The 19,300-nt window shown below is 42.3% G+C and overlaps 1 protein-coding gene across 2 annotated transcripts in view; it reads left to right on the top strand.

Annotated features, from left to right (window-relative positions):
• Positions 1–19,300, top strand: part of disp3 (dispatched RND transporter family member 3) — a 434,497-nt gene that overhangs the window by 260,798 nt on the left and 154,399 nt on the right. For both annotated transcript variants that reach the window (XM_052039586.1, XM_052039587.1), the window contains one exon: positions 796–1,015. In XM_052039586.1, the coding sequence (XP_051895546.1) occupies positions 796–1,015 (220 nt within the window). The remainder of the gene's footprint in view (positions 1–795; positions 1,016–19,300) is intronic.

The following is a 19,300-nucleotide window of genomic DNA, read 5'->3' as shown; positions in this document are numbered from 1 at the left end:
TTAAGATGACTTAATAGCATTTTTTAAACATCGATGAATAGTGCATCCTTCAAAAAAAAACTTTCTTAAGGCCTTGACCCAACTCATCGTATGTTTTAGGGTGAGCACATCTTGGTGTTTCAAACTATAAAGTAAAAATTAGAGGAGTAGCTTCAGACTAATTTAAAATATAAATACTGTAAATGCTGGAAATCTGAAATAAGACAGAGAATGGTAGCAAATACTCAGGAGGCCAGGCAGCATCTGTGGTGAGAAAATCAAGAGTTCAACGTCTTAGATCATTTCAGATTCCGGTGATTTGAAATGTTAACTGTTTGTCTCTCCACAGATGCTGCCGAACATTTCCATCTGTATTATCTAATGATGTGATCTCCCTGAGAACATAGCAGATCCTTTTTACCGCCCAAGTTAAATCCCTACTCACCTCGGACAGGATACCAGCTGGTTAGAAAAGAGTAGGAGAGAAGACCAGACAAATTTAGAAATGGTCGTAAAATGGGACTGTTGAATTATTTCAAAAAGCCATAGATTTTAAGAAAATGTAAGAACTAAAGAATAAATTAATGGCTGAGGGAATGTCACTATTTGTCTTAACAATATTTCAGGGAAACAAAGATCTCCAAGACTTCTTATTTCTGATTTGGCTCTTCTGACTTTGTACAAATAGGTATCTGAAAAGTGTGGGGATCCATCACTTCATGCAGAGTCTCTGAATCTAATTAAGGTACAAAAAATATCCTGCATATTGTTTTGCTCATTATCTGGGGATGATATATGTATCTTTTAATTTTGCAGGATCTCTTCAGCTGGCTATTACTCACCCTGAATTTTACTGGTACGTCGATGAAGGTCTCACAGCAGAAAACATGAAAAGTTCGCTGCTTCGTAGTGAGATTCTATTCGGAGCCCCACTTCCCAATTACTACTCAGTAGATGATCGGTGGGAGGAGCAACACAAAAAGTTTCAAAAGTTTGTGATCTCTTATGTTGATCTGTTGGCCTCACAGTCCACCAAGTGAGTAAATTAAGTTTGCGATTCAGTTTGAGAGAAGTATTGACTCTACATGGCAGCCTGTATGCATGTACAAACACGATTGTGCATTATTTCTTTTAAGATGTCTGCACCTTGTACAGTGGTTAGTGCTGTTGGCTCACAGCTGCAGAGACCAGGGTTCGATCCTGACCTGGGGTGCTGTCTGTGTGGAATTTGCAAGTTCCCTTTGTGACCGCATGGGTTTCCTCCCACACGCCAGAGATGTGCTGGTTGGTAGGTTTAACTGGCTGCTGTAAATTTCCCTCAGTGCAGGTGGGTGACAGAATAGCGGTAGTGGTGGAGAGCTGATAGGGATCGGTATTGGTATTGGTTAATTATTGTCACTTGTACCGAGGTACAGTGAAAAGCTTGTCTTGCATACCGATCGTACAGGCCAATTCATTACACAGTGCAGTTACATTGAGTCAGTACAGAGTGCATTGATGTAGTACAGGTAAAAACAATAACAGTACAGAGTAAAGTGTCACAGCTACAGAGAAAGTGCAGTGCAATAAGGTGCAAGGTCACAAGGTAGATCGTGAGGTCAGAGTCCATCGATGCAAAATGCAAAACAGGATTAGTATGAAAGGGTGCTTGATGGTCAGCACAGACACTTTGGGATGAAGGGCCTGTTTCCCTGCTGTGTGACTATCACTCTGTTTTGTCTCTTGCTCCAATTTTCTCCCCATGCCAAAGGTTATGATTAATACTTTCTCAGTGTTCTTCCATTCACTCCTGTCAGTAACCATTCCTCAAGTGACGTTAATAAGTAGTTCTCAGCTGAGTCTGCCTGCATCACTCATTGTCCACACACATACCCTATCACCATGAGTGACAATTAGGATGGTGATTGGAGGTGGAACTTGACATTTCTCATTCCTTACCTTTGGGAACTGAGGTTACTTGCATTAACACTGCCACAGCTCTATACACCATCCCAAGGCAAACCTAGGCTAATCCCAGCCGAGTTGACCAGTTCCACACTGGATAGTTTAAATCCTGGAAGAACCATAAGAGAAGCTGTTTTACATTAAGTTAACAAGCCTCGCTTTGTTGCGTTATTTGATTTAGTTGCAATGATCTATATAGAAAACAATTCATTCCCAAATACTCCTGGTCCTCTTTTCTTCCATTCTGGGCCTTCCTCTGCTTTCCTGATGGATTTTTTTATTCAGTCATGGGATGTGTTTGTTGCTGGCTGGGCCAGCATTCTGCAGGGTTTCGACCCGAACCGTCAACAATTCCTTTCCTCTCACAGATGCTGCTCGACCCGCTGAGTTCTTCCAGCAGATTGTTTGTTGCTCCAGGTTCCAGCATCCGCCGTCTCTTGTACCTCCAACAGTCAACCACATATGAGATCCTGAAATTACATTTCATTTCATATTGTTTTACAGCAGAAGAGGTCATTTGGCCCATTGAGCCAATGCAAGCTCAATCCCACCAATTTCATTACTCCACTTATGTCCTTCTAATATATCATCCCTCACATGCCCAACAAATCCACCTCGATTCTGCTACCTCCCACCTACACCAGGGGTAATTTGTAGTAACCAATTAGCTGACCAATCTTTGGGATGTGGGATGAAACCAGAGCATCCAGGGGAAACCCCACGCTTTCATAGAGAGAACGTTCAAACTCCACACAGACAGCACTGGGGGTAAAATCAAACCTGGGTCACTGGAGCTGAGAGGTAACAGCACTACCCGCTGCACCAGTGTGTTGCCCATTTAGGCCTGACTCGGTAAGGAAGGACAGACTAAGGAACTGCACAGTTTTTTAATGACGATCTGATATGCTTATGATCGCCATCATTGAATTTATTCCAGATTTATTGAATGACCTGAATTTAAATTCACCAGCTGCCTGGGTGGCATTTGAGCTCAGTCTCTCCATCAATATTTCAAGCTGTTGGATGCCAGTCCAGTGACTTAACCACCATGCCACAATTCCCCAGATATAATGGTATCCCTTTAGCTCTTTGGCATGCAGTAAAATGATAACTGCGTTATCGTAATGGTAAAGAAATAAGAATGTTCCCAGAACTGGGTTGAGTGAGTTAATCACAATCACAATGGTTATAATATGCTAATCCCAGATGGACTGGCAATTGTTAAATTGTTCATCAAGTCCTGGCAGCAGGGGAATATTAGGATCAAGGAGAGAAGCCGACTATTTTCTCCTGCCAACTCATCGTAAAATTACAAAATAAATTACCGGCGAAGGGCACAGTATTATCATGTTTATCTTTTAAGTGCAGAAAAGAATCACAAAGGAGATCTCCTGCTTCACCGGCCTTAGCAATGTGAAGAAAGGTTTGGGGTTTTCACTTTGAGGGAAATGTGCAAGATTTTAAGCCGCGTACAAAAAATAACTCTACTGCAACAATAAAACAAGGGGCTTACATGGTACACCGGGAAAAAAGACAGGAACTTTCTCTTCTGAATCAACTAACATGAAATTCTGAAGTAAAAACAGAAAATGTGGTGTATACTCAACAGGTCAGGCAGCACCTGTGGAGAGAGGAACAGAGTTAATGTTTTAAAATCAACTTGAAACGTTGCTTTTCTCTCTCCACAGATACTGCTTCACCTACTGTGTATTCTCAACATTTTCAGTGTTCATTTCAGATTTCCAGCATTTGCAGTTCTTTTTTTTTCTGCCATTAAGTTCCGAGTAGGGTGGGTAAAGATCGGATTCCTGAAAGCATTTTCAAGAAGTGTTTGGGTTCTGTAATGCTGTCTAATGGAATCTTCACAGGTGCTTGAGCAAAGAAGAGTTAAGTGGCCTTCCTCATCAGAATCTATTTTGTGCAGAAATAATTGGAGATGGTTAAAAATATGGAGATGGTTTGCTGCTTGGTAAACAGGATTGTTCCCAGCCTGCTGGGTATTCCTCGCGTTTTGAATTTTTGTTTGTCCTTCTACCGATACATGTCTGACTTGCAGTTTATGGGCTCTCATTTATTTACTGATTATCCTGGGGATATGTGGCATGAGCTAACATTGATTAAAAGGGAGCTGAATTACAAAAAGGTATAGATTGGGAAAAATTCATTTCAGGGAGATGTATTGTAATGAAAGAAAATGAAACGCACTCCACACACATTCTGCGCTCTGATTATCCACACGGTGCTTTTTATCCACTTTATATTCAGTTACATACGCCATAAGCTCTGCAGTGATTCCACAGTGCTGATCTCTTTGTTTCACTCCTTCCCCTCGGTGTGTAGTCATTTTCTCTACCACATCCACATGAATGCTGACAGTAGAGTGGCAGAGAGATTAGCATCCATCATTTGCTTTTTAAATGGAACTCTAAGCCAGGGGGATCAGGTCTGCACAATGAAGGAATATTGAAAGGTTTCTCGGGAGATCTTGGCAGAGAATAAACGTTCCTTGTAAATGTAAAATAATATCCAGTAATGAATTATCTTGTGACATAGAGAAGTCGTGGGAATGTCAGATGATTTGGCACATCGTTAAAACTGAGAACACATTTCAAATACACTATAAATATTAATATTGCACTAAATCAAAATGACTGGTGCCTGCAATTTGCTAAAATGTCGACTGATCAGAATATCTCTCTGAAGCAATTTAAAAGTTAATACATTATAACTTGGAGGAAACTTGTAAGTTATTAACCCTTAATTGTCACATTGCCGGGTTCTTGACCTTCAAAGAACAATACCTGAAGTTATCTGTGAGGATATTAAAAGAAAAAGGATTGTGCAAATGTTAAATGTATTCATTATTATTTTAATGTAAACCAAAGAACTTGGTAAGAACAGGTTCAGTATTCATAAGAGTGCACAGTTCAGATTGTGGTTTCTACCCTGTGAGCTACTGAGCAAGAGAAATCCCATTCAATGAACAAACCAATCTTTCAAAGGGAACAATTTAGAGATTCTGCTCTGCTGTGACTCCTGTCTGTGAAGATGACATATACCTACAGGCACGTCTGAGAATGTGGAATTCCTAGTTTCAGCATTCAAATCAACTGGAAATATTCCCAAATATCATTGAACATTGCACCAATGAGACATTCACTTTGGTATTAGTGTTAGACAGGAGTGACATGAAAAGTTTTTGAGGGATCAGTTTGAGTGCAAACTGCTTTGCGATAGTGAGTTTGCACCAGCTGATAAAGTTTGACTACAGCATTCCACAGATGCTGCCTGACCCACTGAGTCCCTCCACCATTTTTTTTGAACCATAGAACCATAGAACAATACAGCACAATACAGGCCCTTCGGCCCACCATGTTGTGCCGACCTTCAAACCACACCTAAGACTATCTAACCCCTTCCTCCCACATATCCCTCTATCTTAAATTCCTCCATATGCTTATCTAACAATCTCTTGAACTTGTCCAATGTATCAGCCTCCACCACCACCCCAGGCAGCGCATTCCATGCACCAATCACTCTCTGGGTGAAAAACCTCCCTCTGACATCTCCCTTGAACTTCCCACCCATTACCTTAAAGCCATGTCCTCTTGTTTTGAGCATTGGTGCCCTGGGAAAGAGGCGCTGGCTGTCCACTCTATCTATTCCTCTCAATATCTTGTACACCTCTATCATGTCTCCCCTTATCCTCCTTCTCTCCAATGAGAACAGCCCAAGCTCCTTTAGTCTCTCCTCATAATTCATACTCTCTAATCCATGCAGCGTCCTGGTAAATCTCGTCTGCACACTCTCCAATGCCTCCACATCCTTCCTATAATGAGGCGATCAGAACTGGACACAGTACTCTAAGTGTGGCCTAACCAGAGTTTTGTAAAGCTGCATCATCATTTCGTGGCTCTTAAACTCAATCCCCTGACTTGTGAAAGCTAACATCCCATAAGCTTCCTTAACTACCCGATCCACCTGTGAGGCAACTTTCAATGATCTTTGGATATGAACCCCCAGATCCCTCTGCTCCTCTACACTGCTCAGAATCCTGCCATTTACCTTGTACTCCGCCTTGGAGTTTGTCCTTCCAAAGTGTACCACCTCACACTTCTCCGGATTGAACTCCGTCTGCCACTTGTCAGCCCAGCTCTGCATCCTATCAATATCCCTCTGTAAGCTTCGACAGCCCTCCACACTATCCACAGCACCACCAGTCTTTGTGTCATCTGCAAACTTGCTAACCCAGCCTTCCACCCCCTCATCTAAGTTGTTAATAAATATCACAAAAAGTAGAGGTCCCAGAACCAATCCCTGTGGGATACCACTAGTCATAGCCCTCCAATCCAAATGCACTCCCTCCACCACAACCCTCTGCTTTCTACAGGCAAGCCAATTCTGAATCCACACGGGCAAACCTCCCTGGATCCCTTGGCCTCTGACCTTCTGAAGAAGCCTACCATGCAGAACCTTGTCAAACGCCTTACTAAAATCCATGTAGACTACATCCACTACACTACCCTCATCAATCTTCCTGGTCACCTCCTCAAACAACCCTATCAGGCTTGTGAGGCAACATCTTCCCTTCATAAAGCCATGCTGGCTGTCCCTGATCAGTCCATGATTCTCTAAATGCTCATAGATCCTATCTCTTAGAATCCTTTCTAACAGCTTACCCACCACAGATGTAAGGCTCATCGGCCTGTAATTCCCTGGACTATCCCTATTACCTTTTTTGAATAAGAGGACAACAGTCGCCACTCTCCAATCCTCCAGTTCCATCCCTGTGGACAACGAGGACTGAAAGATCCTAAACAACAACTCAGCAATCTCCTCCCTTGGTTCACGAAGCAGTTTGGGGAATATTCCGTCAGGCCCCGGGGACTTATCTGTCCTAATATTTTCTAACAACTTCAACATATCCTCTCTCTTAATATCTACATACTCTAGAACATTACCCTCACCAACACTGTCCTCAGCATCATCAAGACTCCTCTCCTTGGTGAATACTGAAGAGAAGTATTCATTGAGAACCTCACCCACTTCCACAGCTTCCAGGCACATCCTCCCATCTTTATCTTTAATCGGACCTACTTTTACCCTAGCTATCCTTCTGCTCTTTATGTATGAGAAAAAAGCCTTGGGATTCTCCTTAACCCTACTCGTCAAAGCCTTTTCATGTCCCCTTCTTGCTTTCCTCAGCCCTTTCTTAAGTTCCTTCCTTGCTATCCTATATTCCTCATGAGCCCTGTGCGATCCTTGCTGCTTACACCTTATGTATGCTGCCTTCTTCTTCCTAACTAGTTGTTCCACCTCTCTCGTCACCCATGGTTCCTTCACCCTGCCATTCCTTCTCTGCCTCACCGGGACAAATTTATCCCTAACATCCTGCAAGAGATCCCTGAACACCAACCACGTCTCCATAGTACATTTCCCTTCAAAAATGTCATCCCAATTTACACTCCCAAGTTCTCACCTTATAGCCTCATAATTTGCCTTTCCCCAATTAAATATCTTCCCGTCCTCTTTGCTCCTATCCCTGTCCATGACAATTTTAAAGGTTATGGAGCAATGGTCACTGTCCCCCAACTGCTCACCCACCGATAGATCTGTCACCTGTCCTGGTTCATTACCTAAAACTGGATCTAATATGGCATTCCCTCTAGTTGGCTTGTCAACATACTGTGTCAGGAATCCGTCCTGGACACACTTAACAAACTGATTTGATGCTCCAGAATCCAGCATCTGCAGTCTCCATTTGACTAGAGCAGCGTCCATATCCTTTGTTTAGAGACCTTGTTGTACAAGCCAAGTTAATGTGACTCGGGTGTAATAATTTTTGATAACTGTCATAAAACTTGTATACTTGCATTACCTCCTGAATCTTGCGAGCAACAGTACAATCACGTACATATACATTGTGTTATCCCCGCTTCAGATTCCAGACAAAAATTACGTGAATGCTGAATGTAGCATGACATGTCACACCTATCCACCAACATAGTTGTCTTGGCCTGAGTACTTCGGCTCCTGTGTGAGGTGGATTCTGTGCTATCACAACACATGGACACAGGGAAGTTCCCTATGCTGCTGCTTCACTTATTGTACCAGCAGAGTGCAATGTTGTTGGAAGTCCCAACCTTAAGATCTTAAACTGAACCCCCAGCTCCTTGTCCAGGAGAATATGAATTACTTAAAGCAACACTGAAGGAGGCCCTTTGGCCCTTTGGGCCCATGCCAGCTCCCAGCAGCACAATCCCATCAGTCCATTTCCCTGTAGTCCTGCAAATTATTCTCCCTCACAGTCCCATCAACTCCCCTTTGATTATTTTGCCACTTGCCTACGCTGAAGGGTAATTGACAGCAGCCAATTAACGTCCCAGTACATCTTTGGGATGTGGAGGGAAACCGGCGCATCTGGGGGAAACTCACCCTCATGGGGAGAAGGTGCAAACTCCACACAGCCAGCATCGGAGGTCAGGACTGAACCCAGGTCCCTGGAACTGTGAGGCAGCAACACTAACTGCTCTGCCACTGTGCTGCCCAGTAGTGAATGATCCCATCTGACGAAGCAAGTACTCATAGAGTCATAGCGCAATACAGCACGGATACAGGCCCTTCAGCCCAACCAGTCTATGGCAACCATGGTGCCCACCCAGTTAGTCCCAATTTCCTGTGTTCAGCCCATATCCCTCCAAGCCCTACCCCTCCATGTACCCATCCAAGTGCTTCTTAAGTGATGCTATTGTACCTGCCTCACCCACTTCCTCTGGCAGCTCGTACTCCCAGTGTACTGACCAATTGTTATTTCTCAACAAAGCACCACTGAAAGCAAATTAGCTGATCTGTTCTCTCTGCCAAGTCGCTGCCACGTTTCTCATTGTACACTGAAGACAGCTTTCCAAACATAATTAATCTGTTGTGAAGAGCTTTGGGATATTATGAAGGTGTGAAAGATGATGCTTAAATACATTCTCCTCCCCCTTCCCTCAGAGCACCTTTGTCTCTGATTGCTTCATAGTAAGATCAGAGACATCAAGAAGAAAAATAATGCCACAGTACAAAAGACTCAAAACCACTGGAGGTATTTTGCATTTCAAATTCCGCTATTTACAATGAGCAAACAAAAGTGAAAATGCAGCAAATGCTCAATGGGTCAATGCCCAATTCATTCCTCTCTCCCACTGCAATGCTCCACCATACTGCACAGCCCTGTTCTGCCTGACCTGATAATTTACAGCATTTCTATTTCTTAATAACAGGTTTCCAGCATCTGCAGTATTTTACTTTTGTCTTTTTATTTACAATGGGGATGCGTTTTATTTGACAATATAAGTAACTGTGAGGTAACCTATTGGAGAGGAGAAAATGTTTCTTCCTTTAGTTATTTGTAATGAAATCGTAACCAAAAGATAGAGTCATACAGCATGGAAACAGGCCCTTTGGCCCACTGAGTCTGTACTGACTATCAAGCATCTACTTACTGTAATCCCAAACGAATCCTATTTTATTCTCCCCACCTTCCCATCAACTGCACCCAGATTTTAGTCAGGGCAATTTACAGCGGCCTTTTAACCCACCAACCCACACGTCTTTAGGAGAAGACTGGAGCACCCAGGGAAAACCCATATGGTCACAGGGAGAACATGGAAACTCCACACAGACAACGCCAGAGGTCGAACCGGGTTGCCATAGCTGTGAAGCAGCAGGTCCACTAGCTGTGCCACTGTGCCGCCTAAAAACAAGTGAGAAATTATTTTGGAAAGTAACACATCTCCACACTCTTTCCCTGATGGCCAATATGAAAATATAATGAATCAACATACATAACCTGAAAGTAGTTCACATTCACTTATCGTTGAGAGCATTTGACCTCTTCATACTTCAAGGTTGCCTTCCTGTTCATTTTTCTTGAACTCCTTTGCAGTTTACAGAACACTTTGAACACTGTGAAATTAATTTATTTTAATTCCCTATTGGTACCTTTACTCTATCAACAGAAAAATGTTCCTGGAAATTAGTTTTTATGTTTTGCAAATCTAATCTTGCTAGTGTGCATACCAGGGTATGTTGCACGCACAATCCTTGTGCTGTTGTGAGAGAGGACTGCAGTTATAAGTAGCTAAGACAGCTCAACGAAAGGCAGGGAATGAACACACTTTCATCAGTGAGTGCAACCAGTGACTATAATGTATATTTTTGCCTTTTTCTCAATTCTGAATTTTTGTGAGCTGGGTTTGGATTTATCAGGCAGCCATTAGTAAAAATCAGCTGAAATATGACTTTCTTATCATTGGAATCCCGTTTTTGCTGTGGAAATAATTATACTTTATTAGTTTTAAGTAACCACACTTAGAGAGGTGCTGGGAGCAAAATTCAGTTTGCAGTCATTGGTTTTACATCTGCAAGATGGGCATCTAACTTCCAGATTTTGCTTTGCACTATGCTAGAAATCTGCCAGATGCCAATTTTGTTTATGTCAATGAGGATGCTTAGAAAACAAGATAGTCAGCATCGTACTATGTGGGTCTCTCAGTGCTATTGTATGGCTGAACAGAGCTTGTGTCCTGTGCAATAGGATGATCGTACCAGGACGTGTGGAAGGGACTGGTTGAAGTTGCTCAGTAAGTAATCTTAGAAATACAGAGTTATTTTTCTAGGCTCAGGGGGAATATTGTGAGAATAAGTCACAAGGAAAACTAGTGGGCAATGGGATTGCTCTGAGAGGCAGCAGTGACTTGATGGGTCGAAATGGCCTCCTTCTCTGTCGTAAGGAAATAAAGGAAATATGGAAGAAGTAATCCAGCTTATCCTGCCTCAAAGGGAAGCAGTGGCTCATTGCCAATATACTTGAAGTTCCTCTCCAACACCCACAGGTTTAATAAATGAATGAATGTGGAGTTACTCAGGTAAACCAGGAGTTACTCAGGTACTCAGCTCCTAACCTCATTACAGCCTTGGTCCAAACACGGACAAGAGAGCTGAACTCCAGAGGTGAAGTGAGAGTAACTGCCCTTGACATTAAGGCAGCATTTGATCGAATATAGCATCAGGAAGCCCTGGCTAGAATCAATGGGAAACCAGAGGAAAACCCTCCACTGGTTGAAAGCACAAAAGAAGATAGGTGGTTGTGATGGTTGGATGTCAATTATCTCAGCCACAGGACATCTCTCAGGAGTTCCTCAGGGTAGTGACCTAGGCTTCAGCTGCTTCAACAATGACCTTCTTTCATTTGTAAGGTCAGAAGTAGGGATGTTCACTGATGATGCACGATGTTCAGCACCATTCATGATTCCTCAGACAGTGAAACAGTCCACGTCCAAATGCACCAAGACATGGACAATATCCAGGCCTGGGCTGATAGGTGGCAAGTAACATTCGTGCAAGACAAGTGCCAGGAAATGACAATATCCAAAAAGGGAAATTCCAACTATCACCCCCTGACATTCAATGGCATTTCCATCACTGAATCTCCCATTGTTGATATCCTGGGGGTTACCACTGAACTGGAGTAGCCATATGTGGTTACAATGTGATTACAAGACCAGGTCAGATACTAGGAATCCTGTGGTGAGTAAGTCACCCCCCAACTCCCCAAAGCCTGCCCACTATCTACAAGGCTCAGGACTGGTCTGAGATGGAACACTCTCCACTTGCCTGGATGAGTGCAGCTTAAACAACACACAAGAAGCTCGACACCATATAGGACATAGCAGCCCACATGATAGGCACCCCATCCACATCCATTCACTCACCCCACCACTGATGCACAGTAGCAGCAGTTTGTACTCTCTATAGAATGCACTACAGCAACTCACCAAGACTCCTTAGACAGCAGCTTCCAAACCCACGACCTCTACCAGATAGAAGGACAAGGGCAGCAAAAGCCCGGGGAACACCACCCCTGGGAAGTTGCCCTCCAAGCTACACACCATCCTGACTTGGAAATATATTGCCGTTCCTTCACTGTCGCTGGGTCAAAATCCTGGGTCAAACTCTTTCCCTAACAGCATTGTGGATATACCCACAGCTCAAGGACTGCAACGGTTCAAGAAGGTAGCTCACCACCACATTCTCAAGGGCAACTAGGGATGGGCAGTTAAATGCTGGCTCAGCCTATGAAACCCATGCCCCTTGAAAGAATAAAACATATATGTAAAGTCAGAGCACGAAGATGTAAATTGTGGAAATTTTAATTCTGTTGAACTGAAGTCTGGTAAGACAGAGTATTTTAATGGGGGTGAGTGGAGTGGGACAGGGTGTGTTGACTTTGCTTTGCAATATCGTTGGTGTCAGCCTCGGCTCAGTGGTACCCTCAGCTCGAAAACTGTGGCTTCATGTTCTGCTCCAGTGTAGGAGAGGCAGAGTGCTGCACTGTCAGACAGATGTGTTGTTCATTCAAGGCCCTAGTTGTCCCATGGAGTGCACGTAATATGCAGGGCAGTTCTTCCTAATGTTGTGGCCAATATCTGTCACTCTGCCAAAATCACTAAAAAAAGATTAACTGTTCATTGTCATATTGCTGTTTATGAGATCTTTTCATGCATAAGTTGTAATCTTAGAAATACGGCAGAACACAGTGACACCACTGGAATGCGCTTCGGTGTGCACTATGGTTGTGAAAAGTGAAATGTAGATTCAATCATTGTTGTAGTAATGAACAAAACAAAACAGTAATGAGCTACAGATATGACTGTAAGGAGAGCAAACACTGAAATCTGCCCTCAATTTCTTCAAATGCATTTTGTATACAACAGGAGAGCAGCAAAGCTTTTAGTCAGAATTGTGGACATTTGAACATTTATTCAACCTTATTGGAATCCAGTTGTTGTGTGGGATTACTCAGCTTTTTCCTGTCATTCCTGCATGAAGCCCTTTCAAAGAAAAGCCACAAGAGAAAGCATAATATTTTGATGTAAATTGTCTAGCGTGAAGCCCTTGCTGTCACTTTAATTGCCCTCTATTCCATGTAATGATAGAAATTCTTGAAAGTTGTCTATTTTAGTCAGTAAAATATGACATTTCCATTCTGTTGTTTTTGTTTGCAATATTTATCAATTTACATTACATGAAAAGGTTTAAAAGCCAGACATTAATTCTGAATTACTAACTCAGCATGTGTTAAAACATGTTGGCAAGAAACTGTAGGGAGAAGAGTCTATATTCCACTTGAGGAATGGGAGCAGGTTAATTCCGGGACACACTATACCAACAACCATGACCTATCAGAACATTAGATCAAAGTGTACTCCTGTTCCTCATTATATGTTTCCATCTGGCCAGAATCATAGCATCACTGTGCTATTCCTAATTGAATCACACAGCCCATTTACAAATTCTTAAATTTGTAGTTTTGTGGGGTGAAATATAAGTGCAGGTTTTTAAGCCTTTCTTCCACAGAAGTAAGATTCACAAATTAATATAAAGTTTATTTTATAATATAGTTCTAAGTTGTACAGTTCCATAGATTCAGTATGCCTTATGTAGCCTGAGAGATTCAGAAACAGGAAAAAAAAACTCATTCACCCGTCTGGAATCATTGAATAGAAGTGTGTCCCTGAAGTGCATTAACTTGCTGTGGTATGTTGACTAATGTTCCCTTGGTTACTTTGTCCAGATTGTGTTGGCTGGACACAGTAATATTTGCGGTGAGATTTGAAACACTAGGTTGCATTTGCAGGCTGCATACAATAGATTGTGTGTCTGTAAGCAGCTTGAAATTACCTCTGGGGCCACTGTTAATTGATGCAAAAGCAAATCCTGGTTTTAAGGAATCTATTTACCAGACGTTATGCTGGATTAAAAATTGTGCCTAGCTTTGCACACTGATGCTATGTTCCCTTTTTGTAGTTGAAGCATTTCACTGTTCTAAACCCGCATACTTGCGAAGGACTCTTACATCATTTGCAGTTTTTCCCATCTGATTTGCCTTTCAGAGCAAGGTTTGAACCAGTACTCCCACCTTAACTCTTGCTATTCGCCCCTATGACCTATTAAAACTGATATTACACACTTGCCAAAGTTCCTTGGCATTTTTGGAAGTTGTCTCCATCAATGTGGCTATTTTAATGCATGCTTGCACACTTAATAATTTAAATTGAATTTGCTTGTCTGTTAAAGCATCCATGAACCTCCCCAACACTGCCTGATTCAGGAAGGTGGCAAGTTTGCAGTGTCAATGCAGATTATTCAAACGCATTAATCACTAATGATCTTACCTGAACTTTAGTTTCTGGGGTCAGAAAGTTTGTAACTTTCTGTGATCTCTGAGGATGTCACGTTCACGTGATCCTGCAGTTTCTCATTCACTTCATGGAATTAAATACCTTTGGTCTTACATAGCACTAGGAGGGCCTCCGAAGTATCCAAGCAAATTTCTGTTCATAAGATCACTTTCTTACATGCTCATATGTCTTTCATTTTAACCGAGCACCCTTTTGCCCAGACCCTCAATTTCAGCAGTGTGGTTTTCACTAAAGAATGTCTCCACCCATTCTACATAAGAACTGAGGAACTTATGCATCTCATCATAAATGCCAGCATTCCTAATTGTCAGATTGGGGTTTTGCTGCTATCTTATGCTGTTTCCCTTTGACAAGTGCAAGGCATAACTCAATGGTCCACATGCAGCACCTTTCCCTTCTCCAGCGCTTGAGTCTGAACCCAAGCTCCATTACTTCCAATCTGTTCGTTGAACTTACCGTGAATAATTGTGTGTTTTCAAACTCACTCTACTGCTTCATTCAATTTCCTTACTTTGGGCAGCTTCAATACTTTTTCCTTCACCTACTTGTCAACGATATAATGTACATGCCATTGTACTTATCTGGTCTAGGGTGAAGTAAGATACAGAATGCACAAAACTGCAAGAAACGTGAAGATCTGCAAAAGGTATACCTGCTTGATATGAGCTTGTTCTCATAAAAAGTACATGTACAAAATAACACAAATGTGCATAGATATAAGAGTTAAGTATACTATTCACACAGTAATTCTACACAAATCCCCGCCATCCAGGCCAGGCCATCTTTTGCAGCTACCATCGGGCAGGAGATACAGAAGCGTGAAGTCCCACACCACTAGATTCAAGAACAGCTACTTCTTGAACCAAACGGCAAACCCTAATCACTGGAGTTTAGCAACACTATGACCACTTTAACCACCTTGCACTAAAATGGACTTTGCTTTTTTGTTCTAATTGTTTTTTTTTGTTAAAATTGTTTTAATTTATGTTTAGTTTGTGTTTTTCTTGTGAAGGCTGCTTATTTGATTCCATGTGCCTGTGATGCTGCTGGAAGTAAGTTCTTCATTGCACCGTGCATACATGTACTTGTGCATATGACAATAAACTCAAGTGTGACTTTGTATTATGAGTCCATCTGAACTGATTAGTGCAAGAATGTGGTCAACAGTGGATTACAGTGCTTGTCCAGTGTCAACTACCATAAGCAGATACTTGATCACTAACCCAATCATCTGTGTAGGTCTTCTTAGAGTCAATGTAGTTGTAGTTATTTGGTAGCTGTTTTCTGGGGCTCTCACAAAAATGAATTACAAAGGTGTTTCCATAATAATGTATAACCAAGGGGTCCAGTGATTGTGGACTTGGAAATAGTCATTGCAACATGTGGTTTGCTGCATCCAAAACATGGGAATTACCAGGATTAGTGACAGAATAAACATTCGGATGAACTAGTTTTTTTCCCTTTTTCTCCACAGATGCTGCCTGACCTGCTGGGTATTTCTAGCGTTCTCTTTCATTTCAGATTTAGTGCTCTGTATCTCAAAGTTCCAATAGTTGCTTCTTTTCCTGTCTCGTCTGTCCACATTCACTTCTTTCTGTTTACACCTCTCCAGATAGGTCAGTTGCGATGAACAAACCACCACCACCATTTGCGTCCTGGTGTCTACCCTGTCACACCCTTTCCTTTTATTCCCTACATCTCAACTTAAAAGACACCTGTTTTCCCATTTTCTCCGGTTCTGATGAAAGCTCTCCTTTCCTCTCCACAGATGCTGCTCGACCTGATGTCCATTTCCAGCATTTTTTTATTTATTTTCAGACTTCCAGCATCTACAATTTTTTGCTTTTCTAGAAAAAAACATCAATGTTGCACTTCCCAACATTTGTCCTGCTGACCCTTAGCAATTTTGATTGGATAATTAATTGGTGAAATATTGAACTCCATTGATGCTGTTACTTGAAATCATTCCATTGGCCACTTGCAAACCTCACAGGAATAACTTTCTTTTGCTAATCATTGGTAATATTGCCCAAGTTAATGCTGTACAAGCTCAGGAACTTATCATACAGGAAAAATGCATTTCTAATTGCATTATCAATAGAGAGCTCACAGTTCAAAAGAAGGATATGAAATCCTAGAGGATATTGGATCGAAGGTTTGAAGGTACTTACGAAAGAACTAAAGTGCTGTAAATGCCAACTGCAATTAACATCCCAAGGTAGTGCTGTCAATAATTCTGCTCTTTGTAAATTCAGATTGATTTAATTCCAGACACTAAAGGGAACAGAATTGTAAGGGAATTAATAAACTGTGATGGTTAAATTGGTAACATTCCTTTGGTGCAGCTTAAATAACATTGCCAGGTACTTCCAGCTACAGAACTCTGAAGCGTTTTGATATGTTGCTCACCACCAGAGTGAATCGTTGAGGCTTAATGAGGATGGAGGGAGAAGTCTTAAAGTCTGCTGAGAAATAGATCTTGTCCACCTCCATTATTTCACTGTAAGCGGTAACCTTATTCAGGTGGCAGAGGACAAATTACACTGGTGACACAAGAGACTGCAGATGCTGGAATCTGGAGCAACAAACAATCTGCTGCAGAAACTTAACAGGTTGAGCAGCATCTATGGGAATGTCAACATTTCGGGTCGAAACCATGCATCAATTCCCCCCCACAGATGCTGCTTGTTTGTTTGTCTGCTCCAGATTGCACTGGTGCCTCACTTAGCACTCTGGACATATTTCCAGGGACGAGACCATCAATGTAAATAGCACTAAAGAGTATCATTATACCATTGTGTAAAGAGAGAGAGATGTGTGTTACTGAGAGAATCGTTTTATCAGGACCCCAGATGTGAATCCAGCAAATGAATCATTGGCCACTGAACTTGTGACCATCTCTGGGATGGAGAGAGCTGTGCTGAGGGGGGGGGGGGGGTCAGCAGATTCCGTATATCCATGAGGATGTGATGAGGGAGACGGTAGGATTTGGGTGCTCTATTAACACATGGAGCAGTTGCTGCCAGTCCCCACCAATGGCCCACACAGGATCAGCCCTGAGCCCCAGACCAGCCCTGGTCCTACTCCCCAACACCAATCCTTGCAGCTAGCCTCGCCACCCTGAGCCCTGGGGTGAATCATTACTGGGCAAGAGCCAACAGGTGATAAGGATTCATGCCAGGTTCCTGGCACCAAACTTCTCACCACACTAGCATGCAGCAGTGGGGAGGATAAGATATCTTTATTAGACAGGAGTTTGTGCCTGGTTACTGGCACCACAGTGCACAGCCTGAGCAGATATCTTTTCTTGAAGTATGTACCTGTGACTGTTTGAGCAAGAGGATCAAGAGTGTTAAAAGAAATCAGTGCTCTTTGACATAGCGTTCAGTGGGGCTCCTTACTCACCTTATTTAAAGATAAGCTGGGACTCCAGCCAGCATTTTTCCCTCAACTAATACCCCCAATAACAGATTTAATTACATATCTCAACTACTTATAGGATGTTTCCATGTGGAAAATGGCTGCCTACCTAACTATAGTTACAGAACCATGAAAAATACAGAAGTCTATTCAGGCCACCTCAGCTGTGTGGGAAGTAACTCTTAAATGGCAACATTGAGATTACAATGGCAGCCTCCAGTATTTTGTGTGTGTTGCTCCAGATCCCAGCATCTGCAGTACCTCTTACGAACTCTTAAATGGGGTTGTGAACTTTAATACCATTTCCCTGTTTTTCCATATTTCCATCTATTTTCTTCCCCACTCCGATTCGATTCCATTGAAATTGTATTACATTTTCCAGTTCGGTTGTCATTTGTAGCAAAGCCTTCCATAATTGCTCACTACATGCAAGATATTGTTTTAGCTAGCACCTTGTTTGCATTGACAATCCAACTGGTAAATGTGGAAACAGTTGTGAAATATTTGCCTTCCTTTCATAGATTTGAAAACTTCTATTAAGTCCTTTGTTCCCTCGGAAAAATAAGGCAATTTTTCAAGCCTATCTTTTCATGGTGACCACAGCTTTTTCTGCTAATCTCATTCACCTTTCTCTCTTCCGATGCACAGAACTCTAACTGTGACCTAATTAACGTCTTGTACAAATTCAGCATCACTTTCATGCTTTTACAGCTAGCATCTCATTTGCATATTTATGATCTCTTCCATCTTCAATCATCCAGGTATGTTTGTGCTTTTCTTAAAATATTCCATGCATTTCTCTGCATCTGCCATCTTATTGCTGCCTTCCACCCATCTCACAGTATTCCTTTCTGAAGGTGCACTTTATTATGCCTCTTAATTTACCAGCATTAATTATCTCAATGCCTAAATCAAGCAATAAAAGGAACTGAAAAGATTTCACTACCCGCCCCAGCACATACTCTTAACTATCCTCACTGTAGTTGAACATGCTTACTGACAGGAAATGGAGTGGTAGTGAAAGGTTTCTTGGTTTCTTGCTTTTTTTGGGGCGGCATGGTAGCGTAGCGGTTAGCGCAACGCTATTACAGCACCAGCGATCGGGGTTCGATTCCCGTCGCTGTCTGTAAGGAGTTTCTGCGTGGGTTTCCTCCGGGTGCTCCAGTTTCCTCCCACATTGCAAGGATGTACGGGTAGGCTAATCTGGGTTTAAAATGGGTGGCGCGGACTCGTTGGGCCGGAAGGGCCTGTTACCACGCTGTAAATAAAATTTAATTTAAATTTAAGGACAGGAGGGAAGTGTACCATGGAGTTCCCCAGAGGCTCAGTCTGTGGGCTGAATATATATTAATGATCTGGACTTAAGTGTACATGGCACAACTTGCAAATTCGCAGGTGATACAAAACTTGGAGGTGTAGTGAACTGTGAGGAGAATAGTAAATAGACTTCATGGTGATATGGACCAGCTGGTGTAACAGGCAGATAGGTGACAGGTGAATGTTAGTGCTGAGAAATGCAGAGTGTTGCATTTTGGAAGGAAGAATGAGAAGGGGCAATATAAACCAAAAAGCACACTTCTAAATGGGATGCAAGAACAGAGAGGTCTAGGGGTATAAACGATACCTTGTTGAAAATGGCAGGGTGGCTTGAGAGAGTGGTTAAAAAGCACACAGGATCCCAGCCATTATAAATAATGGCAGGGAATACA

Source organism: Pristis pectinata, chromosome 26 (assembly GCF_009764475.1).
Source record: "Pristis pectinata isolate sPriPec2 chromosome 26, sPriPec2.1.pri, whole genome shotgun sequence".
In the NCBI taxonomy this organism is placed as follows: domain Eukaryota; kingdom Metazoa; phylum Chordata; class Chondrichthyes; order Rhinopristiformes; family Pristidae; genus Pristis; species Pristis pectinata.
The sequence above is the reverse complement of the archived record's forward strand: the minus strand, read 5'-3'. Positions and strand labels throughout refer to the sequence as shown.